Source organism: Prionailurus viverrinus, chromosome A3 (assembly GCF_022837055.1).
Source record: "Prionailurus viverrinus isolate Anna chromosome A3, UM_Priviv_1.0, whole genome shotgun sequence".
Classification (NCBI taxonomy): domain Eukaryota; kingdom Metazoa; phylum Chordata; class Mammalia; order Carnivora; family Felidae; genus Prionailurus; species Prionailurus viverrinus.
In genome coordinates, this window is record NC_062563.1 from 120711118 (window position 1) to 120734161 (window position 23044).

At 41.5% G+C, this 23044-nt stretch overlaps 1 protein-coding gene across 4 annotated transcripts in view; it reads left to right on the top strand.

Moving 5' to 3' along the window:
• Positions 1-4447: 4447 nt before the first annotated feature.
• Positions 4448-23044, top strand: part of DTNB (dystrobrevin beta) — a 245529-nt gene continuing 226932 nt past the window's right edge. For 2 of the 4 annotated variants that reach the window (XM_047853828.1, XM_047853825.1), the window contains exon 1: positions 4455-4473. Coding sequence is in view for 1 of the 4 variants with exons in the window: in XM_047853827.1 (XP_047709783.1) it covers positions 4451-4473 (23 nt within the window). In the remaining 3 variants the exon portion in view is untranslated. Of the gene's footprint in view, positions 4474-6187; positions 6370-23044 lie in introns of those variants that run through there. The other 2 variants (XM_047853827.1, XM_047853826.1) reach the window with 2 other exon arrangements.

A 23044-nucleotide genomic window follows, 5' to 3' on the forward strand; every position in this document is an offset into this window, starting at 1 on the left:
TATAATCACAGGTTTGTGTGCCCATCGCCACAATCATTTTAGAACATTTTCATCAACTCATAAAGTAACCCCATAGCTGTTAGCAGTCCTTCCCCAATCCCTCCAACCCCTCCAGCCTCCCAGCATCCACCAACCTGCTTTCTGTCTCTGTCAATTTGTTTCGTCTGGACACTCCATATCAATAGAATCATATACTATACTGTCTTCTGTGACTGGCCTCTTTCACTTGGCATAATGTTTTCAAGGTTCTTCCATGTTATAACATACACTCTGTTCTTTTTTATTGCGAAATACGATTCCACTGAATGGATGGATGTACCACATTTTGTTTACCCATTCATCAGGTGATGGAGTTTGGGGTTGTTTTAACTTTTTGGCCATAATGAGTAAGACTATGAACATTTGTGTATAGGTTGTTGTGTGGGCATTTATTTTCAAGTCTCTTGGGGTATATATGTACCTAGAGGTAGAATTGTTAGGTCATATAACTTCACGTGTAATATTTTCAGGACTGCCAAGCTATTTTCTGAAAGAGCTGCACCATTTTCCTTCCCACCAGTTATGTATCAAGTTTCCAATTTCTTCACATCCTCACCAACTCTTGTTATTATCTGCGATTGTGATGGGAGCCATCACAACTGGGTTATTCAACTGGGTTAACCCTTCAACTGGGTTATTTGTGTTATGATTATGTTCGTTCATGGATTCTGGATATAAGTCCCTCAGCTTGTATGTTATTTGGAAATATTTACTCCCATTCTGTAGACTGTCTTTGCATTTTTTTATGGTGTCCTCTGATGCACAAAAGTATTTAATTTTGATAAAGCCAAATTTATCTGCTTTTTCTTTTGTCATTTGTGCTTGTGGGGTGTGTCTAAGGAGGCCAAGGTAATGAAGATTTACACCTATGTTTTCTTCTAAGAGTTTTATAGTTTTAACCTTTACATCTAGGTTGTTGAAGTCTTTTTTTTTATATTAAAAATATATTTTTTAGTGTTTATTTTTGAGAGAGAGAGAGACAGAGCATGAACAGGGGAGGGTCAGAGAGAGGGAGACACAGAATCTGAAGCAGGTTCCAGGCTCCAAGCTGTCAGTTCAGAGCCCAACACGGGGCTCAAACTCGCAGACTGTGAGATCATGACCTGAGCCAAAGTCGGACGCTTAACCAACTGAGCCACCCAGGTGCCCCAAGGTTGTTGAAATCTTGATCGGTACTGCAGAATGTGACTGTATTTGAAGATAGGGTCTTTAAAGAGATAATTAAATTAAAATGAGGTTGGTGGGCCCTACTTCACAGTGACTGGTATCCTTAGGACAGACACTCACAGTACAGAGCGAAGACCATGTGAAGACACAGGGAGGTGACGGCTATCAACGAGCTGAGGAAAGAGGACTCAGAAGAAACCAACCCTTGTGGTACTATGATATTGGACTTTAAGCCTCCAGAACTGTGAGGAAATACATTTCTATTCCTTAGGCCAATCTGTGGTATTTTGTTATGGTAGTTCTAGCAGATTAATACAAAATCCTACTTGGTTGTGATATATTATTTTTTTAATTATGAAAACATTTTTTAAATGTGTATTATTTTTGAGAGAGAGAGAGAGCAAGCGAGCACAAGCAGGGGAGGGGCAGAGAGAGGAGGAGACACAGAATCTGAAGCAGGCTCCAGGCTCTGAGCTGTCAGCACAGAGTCCGATGCGGGGCTTGAACTCGTGAACCGTGAGATCATGACCTGAGCTGAAGTTGGACGCTTAACCAACTGAGCCACACAGGGGCCCAATTATTTTTTTTAATTTTATTTTTTAAAGTTTATTTTGACAGAGAGAGCATGAGCAGGGGAGGGGCGGAGAGAGAATCCCAAGCAGGCTCTGAACTGTCTGTGTGGAGCCTCATGTGGGGCTCAAACCCACAAACTGTGTGGGCTGAAATCAAGAGTCTTAACTGACAGAGCCACCCAGGTGCCCCTTATTTTCTTAAATCATATGGGTCTTGCACTTTTTCGAGAGAAATAACTTTCTTTTCTTTTCTATTTTTAAAGTAGGCTTCACGCCCAACCCTGAGCCCAACACCAAGCCCAACGTGGGGCTTGAACTCACAACCCTGAGATCAAGACCTGAGCCGAGAGCAAGAGCTGGACGCTTAACCAACTGAGCCACCCGGGTGCCCCAAGAAAAATAACTTTCTCTATTTCTTTTCTTCTGGTACAGGACTGGCAAACTGCAACCCATGGGTCAAATCAAGCTGGCTGCCCATTTTTGTAAATCCAATTTATTTGTGGGCATAGCTACACTCACTTATTTGCACATATCTATGGAGGCGTTTGTGCTACAATGGCAGAGTTGAATATTACACCTGCAAACCCCAAATGTTTGCTAATCTGGTGCTTTAAAAAAAATTTGCTGACCCTGCTTTAGTAAATACCTAGGATGGACTTATGTGCATATTGTTCCTTGAATTCTTGCATTTTAAAAACAGGTTTTTTTTCCTATAGAGTTCAGTGCCTGAAAAACAGCGTGGATGGGTGGATACAAAATCCTTAGCTTGCATCTTTTTTCCTTGCGTTTTTAGAAAATACTGAAAATGCTGCATCCCTATTGCCTTGCTTTGCCCTTGAAAAGTCTAATGCCAAATATTTTGGTCACCAGGTTCCATAACAGACTATCTACCCTGAAACGTAATGGCTTAAAGTGAGAACTGTTTTGATTATAATCTCACAATCTTTGGGGTCAAGAATTTGGGTGGGGGTTGGCTGGATGATTCTTCTGTTCCACATGGCTTCCCCTGGGGTCACTCAGTGGTATTCAGCTGATGGCTGAACTGATATAGAGCATTCATGATGACTTCACTCATATCAGCTGGGATCAGCTAGCCTCCTTCCGTCTCTGTGCCGTCTCAGAACCTCTCCACGGGGAGTTAGATGGTATATATTGTGGCCCAGGGCTTCAAGAGCAAGTGCTTTCAAAGACCCAGGTGGATTCTTCAAGACAAGACCTAGGCTTGGAATATACATCACATCTCATATACATCACACATTCTATTGGTCAGACAATTCACGTGGGCCAGCCTGGATCAAAAGAAGTGACAAAGAATTTGCAGACATCTTGAATGTACTGTGTCCTAATTTCCTTACCCTTTTAAGTAATTTGAACTTTTTGCATGGAGGCTTTGAAAGTTATTAAAGTTTATTTGAGGAATGTCTACACCCAGCATGGGGCTTGAACTCATGACCCCTGAGATCAAGAGTCGCATGCTCCTCCAACTAAGCCAGCCAGGCACCCCCAAAATTATTATTTTTGTCTAACAGTTTGAAGAGTCTAGCTCTCAGAATTGGTCATTCTGTGATGATTTCCCCAAGTACATGGCAGTCCTTTCATTATGTACGTTTACGTTTTCTGATTTCCAGAAAGTTTCATTCTATGTGGAACTTTAGCTACACATTGGACGTTCTTTGCTTGGACTCAAATGACATTCCAAATGGAGAGAGAAATAAGCATAGAGGTATGGAGGCAAGGGAAAGTAGGAACATTCCAGGAGTTTGGATGCACAAAAGACGCAGTGAGGAGATAGATGAGGGCCAGAGAAATGGAAGGTCTTGTGTGGCATGCTGAGCAGCGACATATATAGGCAGCATATTTTGAAAGTGTTTTCTGACACGCAGTATGGAATATGGAATGGAAGGAACCAGACTACAAGAGAGGGACAAGAGCAAAGGCTATTGCATTAGTCCAGTGAGAGGCTTAGCTACGAGGGACAGATTCTAGTTATTTATGAGGAGAATCAACAGGATTGTTGAGTGTGGTGGGGATGGGAAGGAAGGAATCAAGGATGACTCCCAGGTTTCTGGACTGGGCAGCTGAGCGACAGTAATGCTGAACAACTTTAGACATGCAGAACTTGGGATGTCTGTAGGACATCTAAGTGGGGAAGTCCAGTAGGCTTCTGTGTCTCTGGAACTCAGATGAGTGGGCGGAGTCAGATAATGCTCGGGGAGTTGCTGGTAAACATGGCCAATGAAGAGTGAATGGAATGAGTTAAGGAGAATGGGCGGGGTGAACTGAAAGCTGAACACAGAACCCTGGAGACAGAGGAGTGTTCAGAGGAGTTAGGAGGTAGTCATGCCACGAAGTCCAAGGTAGTTTCAAAAAGACTGGAGTGCTTTGTGTTGTCAAATGCCACCAAGAACTCACTACCTGACTCAAAACTGGCCTGTGGCATTTAGGATTAAGCAAGACCTAAATGACTGAGAGCAGCACCGTGATGTGGTGGGGACAGAAGTCACATAGCCATGGGTCGAGAAGGGGGAGGCTGCCGTGTTGGCAGAGTAGAAGTGCAAACTACTTTTAAGGCGTTTGTGAAGGCAAATACAGAAAGGGAGCAAGTGGTAACCAGAAGACAGTCCAGGGTGACAGAGGGGTTTCTTTTTCTTGAGGACAGGAAAAGCTTGAACATGACAGATGGTGAAGGAAAAAGGTAAGAGTCGATAATTTTGGGAGTGAGAGAGGGAGCGTGATCAAAATATGTTTGAAAGGAGTTTTCTGAGGATGTGGGAGGTGATGAGGTACAGAACCGTGATGGAGAGATGCTAATACAAGTGTATTTAAAGAAGTTAATTCCCAGAATGCTTTATTATAGTCTAGCTCACATACTGATATTACCTAGGTTTCGATCAGTACGGCAAATATAGCAGACAGTATTGACATATTTATTTTACATCATTTACACGTCTTTTCTCCGAAGGGTAGGGTCAATGTTTTACCCTTTCAAAGCCTCCCATGTAGTTGGTGCTCAATAAGTGGTAAATGAATAAATAAGACGTCTCTTGCCTGTATTCTGAGTATCTTAGCATATTCAGAACACAGTCAAGATCCTGAATACAAATGAAAAAGTCTTCTAAGCATGAAAAATAGTCCTAAAATTCATGTGTGAAAGGTGATGTCCTTTTTTTTTGAGGAGTCTGTTTACCCTTACTTAACAAAGTTAGTTACCAGCATTTCCTTCACCAGAGGAGTTTAAAAATAGGAAAATGTGAGGAGGAGGAAGAGGATGTTCTAAAGGCAGGCAGGCATGCAGGCAGACAGCAGCAGGAGGTGGTACGATCTGCCTTACCATAAGGTGCCAAAAAGCAGTGAAAAACCAGACGTTAAAGCATACTGGCTTGGGGGCTCTTGGCTTAGGGACTTACATCATGGGCTCACATATCAGTAGCCCTTGAAGGACACTGCTGTTTTGAGCCTTGAGAAAGGCTCATCATCGAGAAAAATGATCCTTTGAACCATCAAAAAAAAAAAAAAAAGTTTAGCTGTTTCTAATTTCGAATCATCTATGTTTGGAAAGGGTTCTATCAAAAATGGATAATACTAAAACACAAAAGCTGATGCTGAGATGGTAAACTTGGGTAGCCCTCTGTTCCTTTGCCCAAGCTGTTTACCTAGCCTTGGATGCACTCCTTTTTTTTTCTCTTAGGACGTCTTTCTTTTTCTTCCTTCCAGACTGAACACAAACGCCACCTCTCCCTGGAGCCCCTCCACGCGGTTCCAGCGGAAGTAATCTCTTCCTCCTCTGCCCTCCCACAGCATCTCCCTGTGGCTTTGCTTTGCATGGGTCACCAGACCTGGTTGTTTACACGGCTGCTTTTGCACTAAATTATGCGCACCTCGAGACCGGGGGCCGTGACCGTGACCGTGACCGTGACGGTGCACCTACACAGCACCTGGTACAGCGCTAGGCACGGAGTCGGTGCTCAGTCAACGCTTGCTGAGTTGAATTAATTTGGAAAAACCACTCAGGGCAAGATCTCTTGCTCGAGGCGCGGATGAATGATTCATGGGGTGGTTCTTTGCATTCTTTACCTTATAGTCACGTCGTGCCGAGTATCCAGCTGCCCCGCACATACCTGTGGAATTGAAACGCACCTCGGCCGCCCGCCGCCAGTGTGAGCGACCAGCCCGAAGGGGGCAGGTTTCCCTCGCAGGTCTGCGAGCCGCCTGGCGAGCTGGGGGGGGGACGGGTCCCGCTCGGCTGCAGGGGGCGGGGTTCGAAGGGAACTCGGCCCGCTCGCCCGCCCCCTCCTCGGCGCGGCGGAAGCCCCGCCCCCGGCCGCGCGCTCGCGCAGGCGGCGCGTGCCCGCCCCCCGCCCTGCGCCCTCGCGCCCTCGCGCCCTCGCGCCCTCGCGCCGGGGGCGGGCTTGCTGCGCGTGCCGGGCGGGGAAACGGCGCGAGCCGGGCGCCTGAGAACGTTCGCCGCGGGGGCGGCTCCGGGGCCTGAGCGGGCGCAGCCGCCACCTCAGCCGCCGGGGCCGGGCCGGAGGAGGCGGAGGAGGCTGCGGCCGCCCGAGACCCTCTCGACGTCCCCAGCTCCGGCCGGGAAGTGAGTGAGGTGGGGGGGTTTGCGGCGGCGGCCGCGGGCTGCGGGAGAGGAGCGCGGTGCTGGAGCCTCGCGCCCGCGAGGAGCGGGAAGGAGCCCTCGCAGCGCCCGGACCTCAGGAGCCTGCAGGGCCAGGAGCGGCGGGGACGGGGGCTCCGGGAGCCGGGGCCCTTGCACCGCGCGCGCTGCGAGTGGAGACGGTGCCGCGCGCCCGGCCCCGGAGGGGCGAGCGGAGGGGATGGAGCGGAGTCCCGGGCCGGCGCTGCCGGGCTCTGAGCCCCGGGCCGGGGAGGGGTCTTCGGGGTCCGGAGCGCACGGTGGCCGCAGGGCGCTGGGGCCGGGGTGCGGGCGCCGGGTTGATGCTCCTGGAGCCCGGCTCGCTGGGAGGGGGCTCTGCGTTAGGTGCTGTAAGGGGCGAAGGAGGCAGGTCCTGGCAGAGGGCAGGTGAGGCAGTTAGGCCCTGGCAGAGGGAAGGGAATTTATTTCAGATCACTCCCAAACACTGTTCGCCGAGGCGCCTAACAGTGAACCTGTGCACCGAGGTCACCTTTGAAAGGAAGGTGTCCTGAGAGGAGGCAGGATGCAGCTAACAAATGCTTGCTGTTAAATTCCTGTGCCAGGCCTTGGGATTAGGAAGACCTTCCAGCGTTCCAAGTAAACGTTTATTGATCAGCTACCTTGGGTAGAGAACCATGGTCAGCACTGAGGCCACAAAATAGCGTAAAACCCAACCGTAATTTGCTATTTAGGTGCTGACAATGTGGTAGTGAAGGTATGCGTATAAAATACAAAGCAGCATGAATTTTGTCTCATACTTCATTCACTTTAGGTCTTTTTTTTTTTTTTTTTTTTTTTTTTTGGTCTTTTCCCAGTGTTGGGGAATTGGAGCCGTAAATGGCTTGGTTTGGGGATAAAGCAGAAGAGTCAGAGGAGCTTGTGGGAGAAATTTGGGAGAGTTTGAAGGCAGTTCTGCCTAACATTTAAAGGGGGGAGAAGGGAAGAAGAAATTTGGAAATTTCCTACTAAGCTCCGTGACTATCACTGCTATAGCCTCAATGGCAAGAACAGTGCGTGGCCCACGCAGTCAGACAAAAAGTATCCATTGCATGAATGAACGAACCAAACAAGGTTTTGCTGTATTTTACACGGAGCACACTATTAATTACGTTGGTGTTAGGGATGGCTGATTTCCTCTCTTCCTGAAATAATTCCCTTTTTTTTTTTTTTTTTTTGGCGGGGAGGGCGGGGGGAGTCATGTAAGGTAACCCAGGTTCCTAGGTCTGGGTATTTAAAGCCATGGCTAAGGTGATGGAGTCGTGATTTCTTGTGGCCACACTGCCACTTTCACATCTTTATTGCATGTTGTCCAGCAGGAGCTTACTCCGTGGGTCATTGCTTCAAATCATCCAATTCTGGCCCTTTTGTTCTATCACTTGAGGAAGAAGAAGAGTACTTTTATCTAGGGAACATTCCCCCCCCCCCCCCCCCCCCCTTTATCCTGGTCCTTGGATCTTCCATCTGTAGGAAGAGCGTGTATCTCTTGTAAGGACTGCAATTCTACCTGTTCTCTGCTGAGGTTGGATTTCTGGGCTCTCCAGCTCCCGGCTGCTGTTTCAGTGCCCCGGGTTGTAGTGCCAGTTGGGTTACTTTGTGTGCCAAATTAAAACTTGACCTTTTATGAGTTCTGTGAGGATTTTTATCATACGTAAGTGGAATTACCTTTGAAGAGGGTTATGTAGTCAAAGTTATGCTGGCAAGGTTTTTGAGCGTCCACTATGCATGAGAGGCAAGTTTTTTACTTAGAAAATTAGACTCAGAACCAATAGAATGCCAAGTTACCATTTATTTTATGTCTCTAATAGAAATCTTTCAGGGCCTTCGTTTCTGTATATAAAAAACAAGAGTCATATTAATCCACATTTGGTCTTGTGCTGTAAGCTTTGAAGAACTAAGTTAATTTCTCTTCAGTTTTAGGACTGTGTACTTCAGAATGCATCCGACAGGAGCCCATCTGTTCTTGTTCTGGGGTGCCCTGCCCCTGTAATTTTGGGTACCTTATTCCAGGTTCTCCCAATGACATTGTATTTTATCTGTATATTTAATTTATATTTCTTTTAAAATTAATTTTATTAATGTATAGTTGACATATAATAAAATGCACAAATGTCTGTGTACAGTTGGATGAGTTTTGAAAAATGTATATACTCTGTAACCACTACCCCAGTCAGGATATAGAAATTTACATCACCCCAGAAAATTCCCTCATGCTGGTGTACAGTCCACCCCCTCTCATTTTATTTACCTCTAATTACACAGCCATCAGGGCTCTAGAGTCTAGTTGTGCAGGATGTACATTGCCCAGCTTTAGGGGGTGCTGTTTATATCAGAGTCCCTGCACATGGGACTTCCTGGGGTTGTCTCATGCACAGTCTATGTGGCTGTCTACTGCAGCTCTGCGAATGGCTTATGAATGCACATTTTCTTATAAAAAACTCAAATAGTACAGACAGAATAAATGCCCCCTTGGCCCACTCCCTTTTCTGCTGAAATTGCTGTTGTCAGTTGTAGAAGAATCAGTGGTCCTTCTAGGCCTTTTCATTTTCATGTATACACACACAGTATAGGTAATACAGAAATAAAGCAGTTTCCTTCTGCCCCTAAGTTATTGACATGATACTGTACACATTGTTCTGCAACTTTTTTTTTTCCCCTAACAAAATGTCTAAGATTTTTCCATGTTGGAACATAGGGATCTACCTGATTTCTCTTGACTACTCTATGATCTCTTATGCAGTATGTGTATTATACTGTAGTTTATTTAATCATCTCCTCATTAAAGGCCATTTAAGCTCTTTGCTATTTCAGACATTGCTGCAGTGAATGAAAGAAGTAGATTTGCTAGGTTGGGGGGGTACACATTTTAAATTTTAATTGAGGGAGAATTAACTGTAGAACTGGTGGATCTGGTTCATTTTTTTTTTTTTAATTTTTTTTAACGTTTATTTATTTTTGAGACAGAGAGAGACAGAGCATGAACGGGGGAGGGTCAGAGAGAGGGAGACACAGAATCTGAAGCAGGCTCCAGGCTCCGAGCTGTCAGCACAGAGCCCGACGCGGGGCTCGAACTCACGGACCGCGAGATCATGACCTGAACCGAAGTCGGACGCTTAACCCACTGAGCCACCCAGGCGCCCCTCTGGTTCATTTTTTTTAACTACTGGGTAACGTTCAGTTGTGGACTTAAATCACCTTTTTCATTCTTCCTTCAACGAGGAACAGACAGTTGGGTTACTTTGGATACTAATTATGTGATGGCTATATGTGTTGCAAATGCATCCTGCTAGTCTGAGGCTAGCCTTTTCCCTTTGTTAGTGTCTTTGTATACAAGTCTAAAATGTTAATGTTACATTTGTGAAAAAATTACCCTTAAATTAAAAAACGTTGTGTGTGTCTGGCTTAAGTAAATTTTCTCTACCCTGCGGTATGAATTATAGATTTCTATATTTTCTTCTAAAATTAAAAAAAAGTTTTGCTTTCCATGGGGAATTTCTATGTGGTATAATGAAGAGATAATTTTTTTTTCAATTGGGATAACCAGTTTTTTAGTATCTTTCCTCATTTTTTAAATTGTAAAATATACGTGACATAAAATTTACCATTTTAACCATTTGTAAGTGAGCAATTGCGGCTCTAAGTACATTCACATTGTTGTGTAACCACCACCACTGTGCATTCCCAGAACTTTTTCATCTTCCCCATCTGAAAGTCTGTACCCACTAAACACGAACCCCTCATTCTCACCTCCTTCCAGCTCCTGACAACCACCATTCTACTCCCTGTCCCTGTGAATTTGCCTACTGCAGGTACCTCATGTGAGTGGAATCATACAACACGTGTCCTTTTGTGTCTGGCTTCTTTCACTTAGCGTAATGTCTTCAGAGTTCATTTATATTATAGCATGTCTCGGGATTTTGTTCCTTTTTATTAAAATTTTTTTTTTTTTTTAGAGAGAGAGCACAAGCTGGGGAGAAGGGCAGAGGGAGAGAGAGAGAATCTTAAGCAGGCTCCACACTCAGCATGGAGCCCGACTTGGGGCTCCACCCCACCACCTTGGTATCATGACTGGAGTCGAAATCAAGGGCCGGACGCTCAACCTACTGAGCCACCTAGGTGGCCCCTGGATTTCTTTCCTTTTAAAGGCTAAATACTCTTCCATTGTATGTATGTACCACATTTATTTATTCGTTCATCTAACAGTGGACACTTGGGTTGTTTCTACCTTTTGGCTACTGTGAATAATGCTGTTATAAACAGGGTGTGCAAAAAATATCTGTTCAGGTCCCTGTTTTTGGTTCATTTGTGTGTGTATCTAGAAGTGGGATTGTCCATGATATTTTTTAAAAAGTTATATACATAACTGAATATGACCAATGGGGGTAGATAGTGCACAGTATATACCTCTTCATCTTCACAGTTCCCCCTATTATTAACATCTTGTATTAGTGTGGTATATTTGTTACAACTGACGCATCAATGCTGATACATTATTATTAATTTAAGTTCATAGTATATCTATATTGGGCTTCTCTTTGTGTCCTTTGTGTTTTGTGGATTTTGCAAATGCAAAATGTCATGCATCATTAATGTCATTACATGACATTTCATGTAGTGTCATTGCAGTATCATCAGAATAACTTCATTGCCCTAAAATCCCCTGTGTTCCAGCTATTCATTCCTCCCTCCCTCCTCCTGAGCTCCTGATAGCTACTGATTATTTTACCCTGTCCATAGTTTTGCCTTTTCCAGAATGCCATACAGTTGGAAAGCCTACAGTATTGTAGTCTTTCAGACTGCTCTCTTTCACTTCGCAATATGCATTTAAGGTTCCTCCCTGTCTTTTCTTGGCTTGATAGCTCATTTCTTTTTATCACTGTATAATATTCCATTATATGAAAGTACTAGTTTGTTTATCCATTCACCTATTAAAGGACATCTTGGTTACTTCCAGTTTGGGGCAGTTATGAATAAAATGTCTATAAATACCCATGATTGGGTTTTTGCTTAGACATAGATTTTCAACTCTTTCAAGTAATATGTAGGAGCATTTTTGCTGGATTGTGTGGTAAAAGTATGTTTAGCCATACAAGAAACTGCCTAACTGTTTTCCAAAGTGGCTGTACAATTTTGCATTCCTGATAATTAAAGAAATTTATATCCTAGCACCCTAAATGTACTTAAAAAATAAGTCTTTGTCAGACTGTTCTCTAAACTTCATCTGGAATGAATTCATATTCTTAAAACAATTTTTTTTATGCCCGGCTAGCTCAGTCGGTAGAGCATGAGACTCTTAAAACAATTTTTTTTTTTAACATTTATTTATTTTTGAGACAGAGAGAGAGCATGAACAGGGGAGGGTCAGAGAAAGAGGGGGACACAGAATCTAAAACAGGCTCCAGGCTCTGAGCTGTCAGCACAGAGCCCGACACGGGGCTCGAACCCACGGACCGTGAGATCATGACCTGAGCCGAAGTCGGACGCTTAACCGACTGAGCCACCCGGGTGCCCCTGGAATGAATTCATATTCTAATTGTTGCTTTTGTTGGCTGTGTTTCTTAGCATTATATTTCTTTATGTCTTTTGAAGTTTTGATTTACAGACTCATTCAAGTGTGAGTGCTTTTGATTGTGTTTTCCTTATTTCTGTGCTCACCCTTCTCTGTGTGGTGATATTTCAGGCGCTTTTATTGCCTTTTTGGACCGTAGTCAAGAAATCAGATATGATGATGGTGGGTCAGGGGGTCCTACTCTTTGAGATAATTGGGGCTATTTTAGATCTGTTCACAGAGTCTGTGAATGTCTCGTTTCAGTTCCTGGTCGTGAGGCTGTGTTTTTATCTTCCCACTTGTCTAGGCCTAGAGCAGTATACACACTGTAGCTCTAGGCAGAGACTGGCAGCAGTACATTGTAGCTTCTTTTCAGCTCCAGCCTCATCCTTGGCTTGAAGCCGTGAGTCTGGCTCAGCTGTCATGTCTCCTGTTTCTCCACCTCCTTCACTTTGTGTTACTGTTGCCCTGCAGAAGATGTGCACCTGCTTCTGGACTCCGAGTCTAGTGAGCCTGTAGCTTCAGTCCTGCTCACAATTTTGTGTGTGTGTTTTGTTTCTGATCCACATGGGGTTTTACCTTGTTTTTGAGCATGTTCAAGTCATTTAAAAATATATTTAACAAATATTTTATCTGTTGCTGTGCATTTGGAGTGGAGGGGATGCATCAGGGTTGTTTACTTACTGGGTTACTTTGATTAGAAGCCTGAATTGACCAGGCTTCTTTGTAAAGTTCATGCCATTTTGTTGTCTGCGTTATTGCAATGCCCAGACCCTCCAGTATAGAAGTTGAATAGTAGTGATGATAATGAGCATTTTTATCTTTTTCCTTGATGAGAATGCTTCCAGTGTTTCACTATTAGATATACTTACTGAAGGTTTCTGGTAGATTTCTTTTGTCAATTTATGGAAGTTTTCATCTGTTTTTGGTTTGTATTTTTATTGGGTGTTGAATTTTATCAAGGGCATTTTTTTTGTATTTGTTGAAATTATCATTCTTTTCTCTTTAATATGTTAAGAGTAGGAGAGATATTTCTGAGTTGTAGGTAACTGAGAGAAACAGGTATATTGTACATGGTTTATTTGATAATGCATTTTTAACAAAAAGTGAATCTTTATAAAACCCCATTTTGATCTTGAATTTTTGTGTATTAACACTATAAATAAGCTAAAACAAGACTGAAATGTTGTGATGAAAAAGTCTAGGCTAAATATTCTTGTAACTAAGCATTCTATAGTGAAATAGTGCACAGTTAAAGAATTTTTTTTTGGTAACTTATGGGATTCAACAAAGACTTTTTCAGCTCCTAACAATTCCAACTTCTTCCTGGCTTCTATTTGTAGGCTCTTTATTCCCTCCTTTTAACTTTTCTCTCTGCCTGCTCTGTCTCTTCTTGCCAGAGAGAGACCTTCTGCCAGGAATAATATTATTTATTTTGAGGCTACAGTGTATCAAGTGATTTTCATAGATAAGGACTACTCTTTACTCTTTATAACTTTGGAAGCTAGATATGGTATCTCCAGTATATGGGTGAGGAAATTGAGCTCAGAGAAGTTAAAACTTGTTTAGGGCCACATAGCTAATTAGAAACCCAGGTAGTATTTGAACCCAGGGCAGACTTCAAAGCCCATGTTGTTTCTACAATACTGTCCTTAAATAGCATGTTTGATGTTCCAGTTCAACTTGAGTTTTGTGTTTTGGCTTACCCACATGATTCCTGAGCATGGTGATAGGACCGCTTTGTGTCTCCAATATGATTTCCTTGAGAGACTTTTTTGTTAGTCAGGTACTTCCTTGCTTTTTCCCAGTCTGATGTTTTGTATCTTCTGGAGAGATTTCTTATAATGATTAAATCTTTCTTAACAAACAAATATAGATATAGATATATACTATATATATATATATATATATATATATATATATATATATATAGTATACTATAGATACTAGAGATATATACTATAGTATACTATATATATATATAGTATCATGGTTAAGTATGTGGGCTCTGGAGTAACTATTTTGGTTGGACCTTGAGTTTATTTTCCTTTAACTTTGTGAACATTATGAAACATTGACCTTCAGAGGTACAGAAAATAAAAATAGTGAATACCTGGGGCGCCTGGGTGGCTCAGTCAGTTGAGTGTCCAACTTCAGCTCAGGTCATGATCTCACAGTTTGTGGGTTCGAGCCCCGCGCCGGGCTCTGTGCTGACAGCTCAGAGCCTGGAGCCTGCTTCGGATTCTGTATCTCTCTATCTCTCTCTTCCCCATCCCTGCTCGCATTCTGTCTCTTTCTCAAAAATAAACATTAAAAAAAAATTAAAAAAATTAGTGAATACCTGTGTTCATACTAGTGAATACCATACTAACTAAGAAACCAGGCTCCTTTTAAGGTTGAACCCTCACAGAACTCCTTCCCAATTGTGTTTTCCTCCCCTTTTGAAGAAACTACTGTTCTGAATTTGATGCTTTCCATTCCTGTACATATTTTTATACTTTTATTATATATGTAAATAGCCCTGAAATGTATAATATTATTTTGCATTTAAAAAACTTTATATTGGGGCGCCTGGGTGGCTCAGTCAGTTAAGCATCTGACTTCGGCTCGGGTCATGATCTCACAGCTTGTGAGTTCGAGCCCCGCATTGGGCTCTGCGCTGACAGCTCGGAGCCTGGAACTTGCTTCAGATTCTGTGTCTCCTTTTCTCTCTCTGCTTCTCCCCTGCTCACACTCTGTCTCTCTCTCTCTCAAAAAATAAATAAACATTAAAAAAATAAAAAAAACCTTTATATTAAGAGTAGTAATCATTTCTTTTTGTAACTTGTCTTTTTTTCCTCTCAGTATTGTGACACTCATCTGTATGGATATATGTAGCATACATATATGGATATATGGATATATACATCTTGGCAGAATGGGATTCTGGTTTTTGACTATATCATAGTTTACCTTTATGTTTTCTCATTGATTGGCAATTCATTTGTTCTGGATTTTTTTTTTTTTCCATCACAAGGAACACTGCTGTGAATATTTTTGTCACATTTCCTTGTGCACACATGAATGACTTTTAGAGTATGTACCTAGGGGTAAAACACTGGCTTATGTGCCAAGCACATCTTTAACTTTAGTGGATATTACTAAATTTCTCTCTGATGCGTTAACCAGTTAACATTCACACCAGAGGTGTGTGGATTCTGTTGCTTCCCTGGTTTGTCAATGTTTAGTGTTATTAGGCTTTATAATTTTTGCCAATTTGCTGGATGAAAAATGTAATCTTATTTTGGTTCTGTCTTTTAATATATGTTTTTCTGATTACTAGTGAGTTTGAACATTACTCGATGTTTTTATTGGCTCTTTAGACTTCCATTTCTGTGACTTGCTTTTTCATCATTTACCTTTTTTTCTGTTGCATTGTGTTTTTTCATACTTGTTTATTAAAATTTTTACTACATTTTATACTAATGTAGAAAGATGGTATAATGGACCAAGAGTTGGGGGTTCTGGGCTTTCTTTATTGTGAAGCATAACTGTAACCTGGGACAAGACATTTATTTGGATGCTCAAAGTAGGGGGTCTGGGTTAGGTCAGTCATTTCTAAGCTCTCCCATTCTCATTCACCATTGCTTTGCTTTGGTTTTTGTAGCTCGTAATCAGTACTACAGATATATTAACTGACATTAAAGATATGAGAACTCAGAAAAGGAATTGCTAATGTCTAGGATTAACAAAAAAAATTTTTTTTAATGTTTATTTACTTTTGAGAGAGAGAGAGAGAGAGAGGGACACAGAGTGTGAGTGGGGGAGGGGCAGAGAGAGACAGAGACACAGAATCTGAAACAGGCTCCAGGCTCTGAGCTGTCAGCACAGAGCCCGACGCAGGTCTCGAACCCATGAACCTCGAGATCATGACCTGAGCCGAAGTTGGACATTCAACCAACTGAGCCACCCAGGTGCTCCATAGGATTTTGATGTAAAGGTTGAAAATTGCTATTTATTTATTTATTTATTTATTTATTTATTTATTTATTATTTTAAAAATATTTTATTTTATTTATTTTTAAAGTAATTTTTAAAAGTGTTTTATTTATTTTGAGACAGAGAGATAGCATGAGCAAGGGGAGGGGCAGAGAGAGAGGGAGAGAGAGACTCTCAAGCAGGCTCCACTCTGTCAGTCCAGAGCCTCACATGGGGCTCAGTCTTACCAACCCTGAGATCATGACCTGAGCTGAAACCACGAGTTGGATGCTTCACCGACTGAGCCACCCAGGTGCCCCTAAGATTTTATTTTTAAGTAATTTCCACAGCCAACATGGGGCTTGGGCACACAGCTCCCAAGATCAAGAGTCAACACTCCACCAACTGAGCCAGACAGGTGCCCCTGCACACTGCTATTTAATTGGTTTTATTTTGTTTTCATTAGTTCCAAACTCATTTGAAAAAGTCATTGTTTTTTTTTTTTAAAGTTTATTTTGAGAGAGAGAGAGAGTGTGTGTGTGCACATGCGTGCATGCGTGGGAGGATCAGAGAGGGAGGGAGGGAGAGAGAATCCCAAGCAGGCTCTGCACTGTCAGCACAGAGCCCTGTGCAGGGCTGGAACTCACCAGCTGTGAGATCATGACCTGAGCCAAAATTAAGAGTCAGATACTTAACTGACTGAGCCACCCAGGAGCCCCCAAAAAGTCATTCTTAATATCTTTCTTTTTAAAAAAAGTCTCTGGGGACAAGCTTAACTATAGAAATAACTAACAAGGATACATTTTTTGAAATGTGACTATGAAAACTAGAGCTTTGCATGTCATTTCAAGAGTGTACCTTTTATTTACTGTTCATATGCTTTTATTATTTCCTTATTAGATAAGTAGTTTAGTATCTTTGCTTAGAACTAAAATTTCCTCTTATTAACTAAGCAGCCTTTGGCAGGTTTTAGGTAAAACTAGGAGGTTTGTGTCGAGCACACTAGAGGCACCTGTTTCTCCTTTCTGTGGCTTACTTTCTATTACATTCTTTCTCTGATTCTTTGGGCACATTGCATTTCTACTTCTTTATCTCTTTCACTTTTTTTAAAAACCTTTTCTTTATTCCAAATTTAGTGTTGCAAGTGATTGATAACAAAGTGTTTACTCTTCTTCCAAGTCTGTGTTTTTATCCTTTATTTTTTTAAGTTTATTTTATTTCATTTTTTCAGTAAACTCTGCACCCAGAATAGGGGCTTGAACTCACGACTCTGCGACTAAGAGTCACATGTTCTTCTGACTGAGCCAGCCAGGCACCCCAATATTTTTATACCTTAATAAATGAGAAAAATTGTTAATTAGGAAGGAGTCTTGCCTGTAGAATTCTAGTTTAGACATTACCCAGGAGGGTAGTTACATGATAACATCAATATTAATGATAATAATAATAATAAGTAGCTAACATTTATTAGGCTCTTATTTTGTGCTAGACATTGGGCTAAATGCTTTGCATAATTTATTAATAGTTTCCATAGCCCAGTGAGGCTATTATATTAGCTATTCAGAGCTCTTGGTAGTAGTGGAGGGCAGTTTTGAATGCTTTTTATTGGAATCTAGAGAACTTTTTTAGATTTGTAAAAATGCAAATCTTAGGGTTTCACAACATTTATGTCCCCTGACATTTTTTTTTTTAAATCTGAAAGAGAAGAGGAAAGAAGAAGTGTTAGAGGAAAGATAGTTGAGAATTTTCCAGAAATAAGTAAGGAAGTTCTCTTTCAGAGAAGTTTGACTAGTATAACTAGTCAAGTACTAATTAGTGATAATCTCCATTATCTTGGACTTCTTAAATAAATGGGCATCCAGAGAAAAACTGACAGGAGTTTTGCTGGGAGACAGTGAATTTGCACAAGAAGTTTTGATACCTGGATGCTTTGAAGTAACTGACAGCTGGAAGGGTTAAGACATTAACAAAAAGATGCAAGGGAAATGAAGGATATTTAACACTTGGGTGTAGTACAGAGACATTCTGGAAATGTTTCTAGAGCCTGCTCTCTTTCCTTTAATCTTTACTGTGGGAATTACTTAACTTCCCCTGCAGACTTTGTCCAACTCTGAAGCATATTGCTGCCTAGATAGGACTAGAACCAGGACAAGAATCCAGACGTTTCGTTACACTAGCCTCCAAACCCCATTTAACTGTGACGTGAGGTCTGATCTAGCACCCCAGTTTGTGGACCTGTTTTCCTCACTCCTGGAATCCTTCTGTCGTCCCTGTAGGGGGCGATGTGGCACAGCCGAAAGAGAATAGGCTTTCGAGTCCGATGGGTTGTCTGCTTCCACCAATGACTAACTTTGTAACCTTAGGCCAAGTTAACTAACTACATAGGCTCTAAATGTCCTTATCTAATTCTGCACCTGTATTACTCACTTGCTCCTCAAATCTAGCATAGTCCCATTTTCTCATTGTTGGTTTTTGTTTTTGTTTTTGTTTTTGTTTTTTTAAAGAGCAGTGGTTTCCAGAGTGGGAGGCATGCAAAATGATCCCCTAGGTAGGGTATAACAAAATATGGGCTTACTAATATTTCATCCGTAGGTCGACACTTTACTCCATCTGTATGCCTGGTGATATACATCAGGTATGGTAAGCAAAGTAACCTGAGAGGGGGATAGTGGGGACCACAAAGCCTGGAGGGGCCCATTGTGTGAGCCTCCTTATTTGTTGGCTTACATTCTGTTCGGACATATTACAGTTCATCTCTGCCTGGATTAGTGGTCTTTCAGATTATATCTTATTTCAATGAAATGAACCTTGCTAAATAGACAAAGGGCTTAAAAAGGTTTCTGCAAAGAGTTGTAGATTGAGGTTTCAGACTCAACTGGAGATTGAAGTACTAACGTGAGGACACATGGACAACAAGAAAAAAGCAGAGCTGATACTTGATATTATGAGCTTGTCAGTCTGATGCAGAGTACAAAACAATAATGATCTAAGTGGAATGAAGAGGAATCAGTAAAAAAATTTGTTAAATACTATTTGATATATGGGTTTATATGCACTGTTGAGTGTAGTGTGTCTTAAGATATTCACTAATGATGATAGTATGAGGCTAATGTTATCAGTTGAGATATTTTAAAGCTAAGCATTTGGTATATGAAGACAAACTGCTTTTTCAGTAATGATTACAGTCATGAGCTAACTAATCTAGTACATTAAAAATTATTAAGTTAGTGATACATTTTTAGGAGATTCTTCGGAGATTTCTTACTTTAGGAGTAAAAGACAAAAAGCCATAAACCTTTGCTCTTCCTGTTTTGGTAAAAGTGGCTTAAATACGATGTAGACAAATCAATAACTTTAGTTTGGTGACAAAATAGAATGCATCCTTTGTTGGGATACTCATGGAAGACATTGCTGAAGATTGAAATAATAAATATTATATCAAATTATGGAGTTTGCAGGAGTTCTTGTACATTTGGATGAAAGTACAGAACTATGGTATTTGTTATGCTCCTCTTTAAAAAAATGTTTATGAATTTATTTTTGAGAGACAGAGCATGAGCGGGGAAGGGGCAGAGAGAGAAGGAGACAGAGAATCCCAAGCAGGCTCTGTGCTGTCAGCACAGAGCCTGACACAGGGCTCGAAGTCACAAACTGTGAGATCATGACCTGAACCAAAACCAAGAGTCAGTCGCTTAACCAAATGAGCCACCCACGCGCCCCTAATACATTCCTTTTTAATAATAAGATATATGGAGTCCTGCCTACCCTGTCACCACCCCCCAACCGCTAAAGAAAAGATTTACTAGAGAATACATTCAAAGTAAATGACTTAACATTTTATTATAAAATAGGATGTATAAAGTGTAAAGAATGATACAGTGTACCCAGAATCCAGTCTGATAAATAAAACATAGCTACATAGAGTTGGAGTCCTTCTGCACTCACATCGTTTTGCTTCCATCCCCAGAGAATTTGTGATGAATTTGGTGATGCATGCTTCATGTGTACTTGGAAAGAACGTGTATTGTGCCATTATCGGGTAGAGCGTTCGATAAGTATCAATTAGACTAGTTGGCTGATGGTGGTGTTTGGTCCTTCTATATTCATCTTGACTTTCTACTTGTATTGATCATAGAGAAATACTGAAGTCTCAAAGTGGAAGTGTGGATTTGTCAATTTCTCCTTTTAGTTCTGTCAATTTTTGCTTAGTATATTTTGAGGCACTGTGGTTAGGTACGTAGACATTTAGGATTGTTCTGTCTTTTCAGAGAATTCTTTATGTTACAGGCCCAACAAAACAATGCACAATGTTATAGATATTATTTCCTGCAATAGTTTTTTTTTTTTTCAAGATTTTATTTTTAAGTAATCTCTACATCCAACATGGGGCTTTAAACTTAGAACCCTGAGACCAAGAGTTGCATGCTCCACCGACCGAGTCAGCCGGGCATGCCTATGCAATTGCTTTTCAAATCAGTTAAGAGAATAAAGGAAAAGAAACAAGTAATTGTTCTTTTATTTTTTTAATTTTTAATGTTTATTTTTGAGAGAGAGAGACAGAGCACGAGTTGGGGAGGGGCAGAGGGAGAGGGAGACATAGAATCCGAAGCAGGCTCCAGGCCCGAGCTGTCAGCACAGAGCCCGATGCGGGGCCCGAACCCATGAACCGCAAAATCATGACCCAATCCGAAGTCAGACGCCTAACCAACCAAGCCACTCAGGTGCCCCAATAATTGTTCTGTCTTTAAAAAAATTTTTTTGAACAGTTTTAGATTTACTGAAAAGCAATAATAGGGAGTACCCATACGTACCCCATGCCTGTTCTCTTATTAACATCTTACATTAGTGCAGTTTGTTTGTTACAATCAATGGACCGATGATGTTCTGTTATTATTAACTAAAATCCGTATTTTATTTAGGTTCCTTACTGTTTCCTCATGGCCTTTTTCTGTTCCAGAATCCCATCCAGGATACCACATGATGATTAGTTGTCATGTCTCCTTAGACTTCCCTTGGCTTTGTCAGTTTCTCAGACTTCTCTCTTTCCCTCTAAAAAATCTATTTATTTATTTATTTAAAGTAAGCTCTACACCCAGTGTGGGGCTTGAACTCACAATCCCAAGATCAAGAGTCATATGCTCCACCGACTGAGATAGCTGGGTACCCCTGTTTCTCAGACTTTTCTCATCAAATTTTTTATGAAACTTGACAAACTTGAGGAGTACTGGTTAGGTATTTAGTATATTTTCCCTCAATTGAGATTTGCCTGATGCTTCTCCTCATGATTATACTGGGTTTAAAGGTTTTGGGAAGGAAGACCACAGAAGAAAAATGCCATTTTCATCACATCATATGAAAGGTACATTCTGTCAACATGATTGGTCACTGTTGGCTTCAGTCACCTGATTGACGGTTGTGTCTGTCAGGTGTCTTCACTGCCAAGGTATCCCTCCCTCCTTTCCTCCCTCCCTCTGTTCTTCTTTGGAAGGAAGTCACTGTGTGCAGCTCACACTTAACGAGTGGGGAGTTATGCTCCACTTTCTTTAGGGCAGAGTATCTATGTAAATAATTTGGAATTCTGTGTAGGATATTTGTTGATTCTTTATTAATTCATTCACTCATTTATATCAGTATCAACTTAAGGATATTTAATGCTATTTAATTTTGTTGCTGAAATTTCTAACTTTGGCCATTGGGAGCTTACAGGTGGCTTCTGTGTCTCTTTGATACGCCCCTGTAATGTAGTGTTTTCCCTCCCAAAACTTTCTTTCAAGATGCTCTAGGGCTCATGTTGTGTATTTCCTGCCTCAGCCATTTCTCCAAGGAGCCTTGGTTCCTTTTATTGGAGAGTGGTATTATATACCAAAAACTGAGCACTAGGTGTTGTCATTGCTATTGGGATATTGTTGTTTCTAGGCCCTCTCAGTTGACAGAGCAAGGATGTATATCTGTGTATACTAACCCCTGTATGTACACGGATCTACAAATGCTTCTATGTGTAGCTATCTGTATCTATATTAAACTAACATGAACTTGTACTAGTGTTTCCAATTGTAATCCATTACCACATGGATCTTGCTAGCTTCTCATCTTGCTTCTCTGTAACCTCACTCTCCACCATCTGCCATCCATCAACTTAGGTGTTCAGTTGCAGTGCCCATGCACACTCGTATCAGAATCGTTAACTTATAACCGGTGAGAAACTAGAGTACGGTACTTACGTGTGTTTTGCTTTGTCTTTAGTCTCACAGACTCCATTTATTTCCAGAGTTACTTAGGTCACTACTTTCCCCCTCACCCTCTTCAGTGAGGTTGTGTCATACATTTGTAACAGTAAGATTTTTTTTGTCACATTCTGCATTTCATCCTGAGATCCTCTGACATTACAAGGATTTAAAAAAATTGACGTACATTAAGGTTCACTCTGAAATTTCTGTCGGTTTTGACAAATGTTTAGTGTCATTTACACTAAACCTGTATCCTGTGAAAGTTTCTCCACCCTAAAACGTCCCCTGTGCTTCACCTGTTCATCCCTTTTTCCTCCCCGCCCCCCTCCGAAATCTCTGGTAACCATTGATTGTTTTAACATTTGTATAGTTTTGTTTTTCTGGAAGGTCCTGAGATTGGAATCATATGGTGTTTAGCCATTTCAGACTGGCTCTTTTCACTTAACAGTATGTATTTATGCTTCGTCTGTGTCTTTTCATGGCTTGATAGCTCATTTCTTATTGCTGAACCACATTCCATTTATGAAAGTGCCACAGTGTGTTTATCTGTTCACCCATTTAAGGACATCTTGGTTGCTTTTCATTATTTGGCAATTCTGAATAAGCTGGGTGTAATCATTTGGGTGCAGGTTTTGTGTGGATAGAAGTTTTCAACTCAGTTGGGTAAATCCCGAGTTGTACAATTTCTGGAATGCATGGTAAGGCTGTACAGTTGGCTTTGTAGAGACTTCCAGGCCGTCTGCTGGTGTGGCTGTGTGTGTGTTACTGCCAGCAGTGGGCGAGGGTGCCTGTTGCTCTGCGTTCTGGTCAGCATTTGGTGTGGTCATTTTTGTTCAATTTTAGCCATTCAGCAGTATCTCGTTGTGTTTTAATTTGTGATTTCCTAATGATA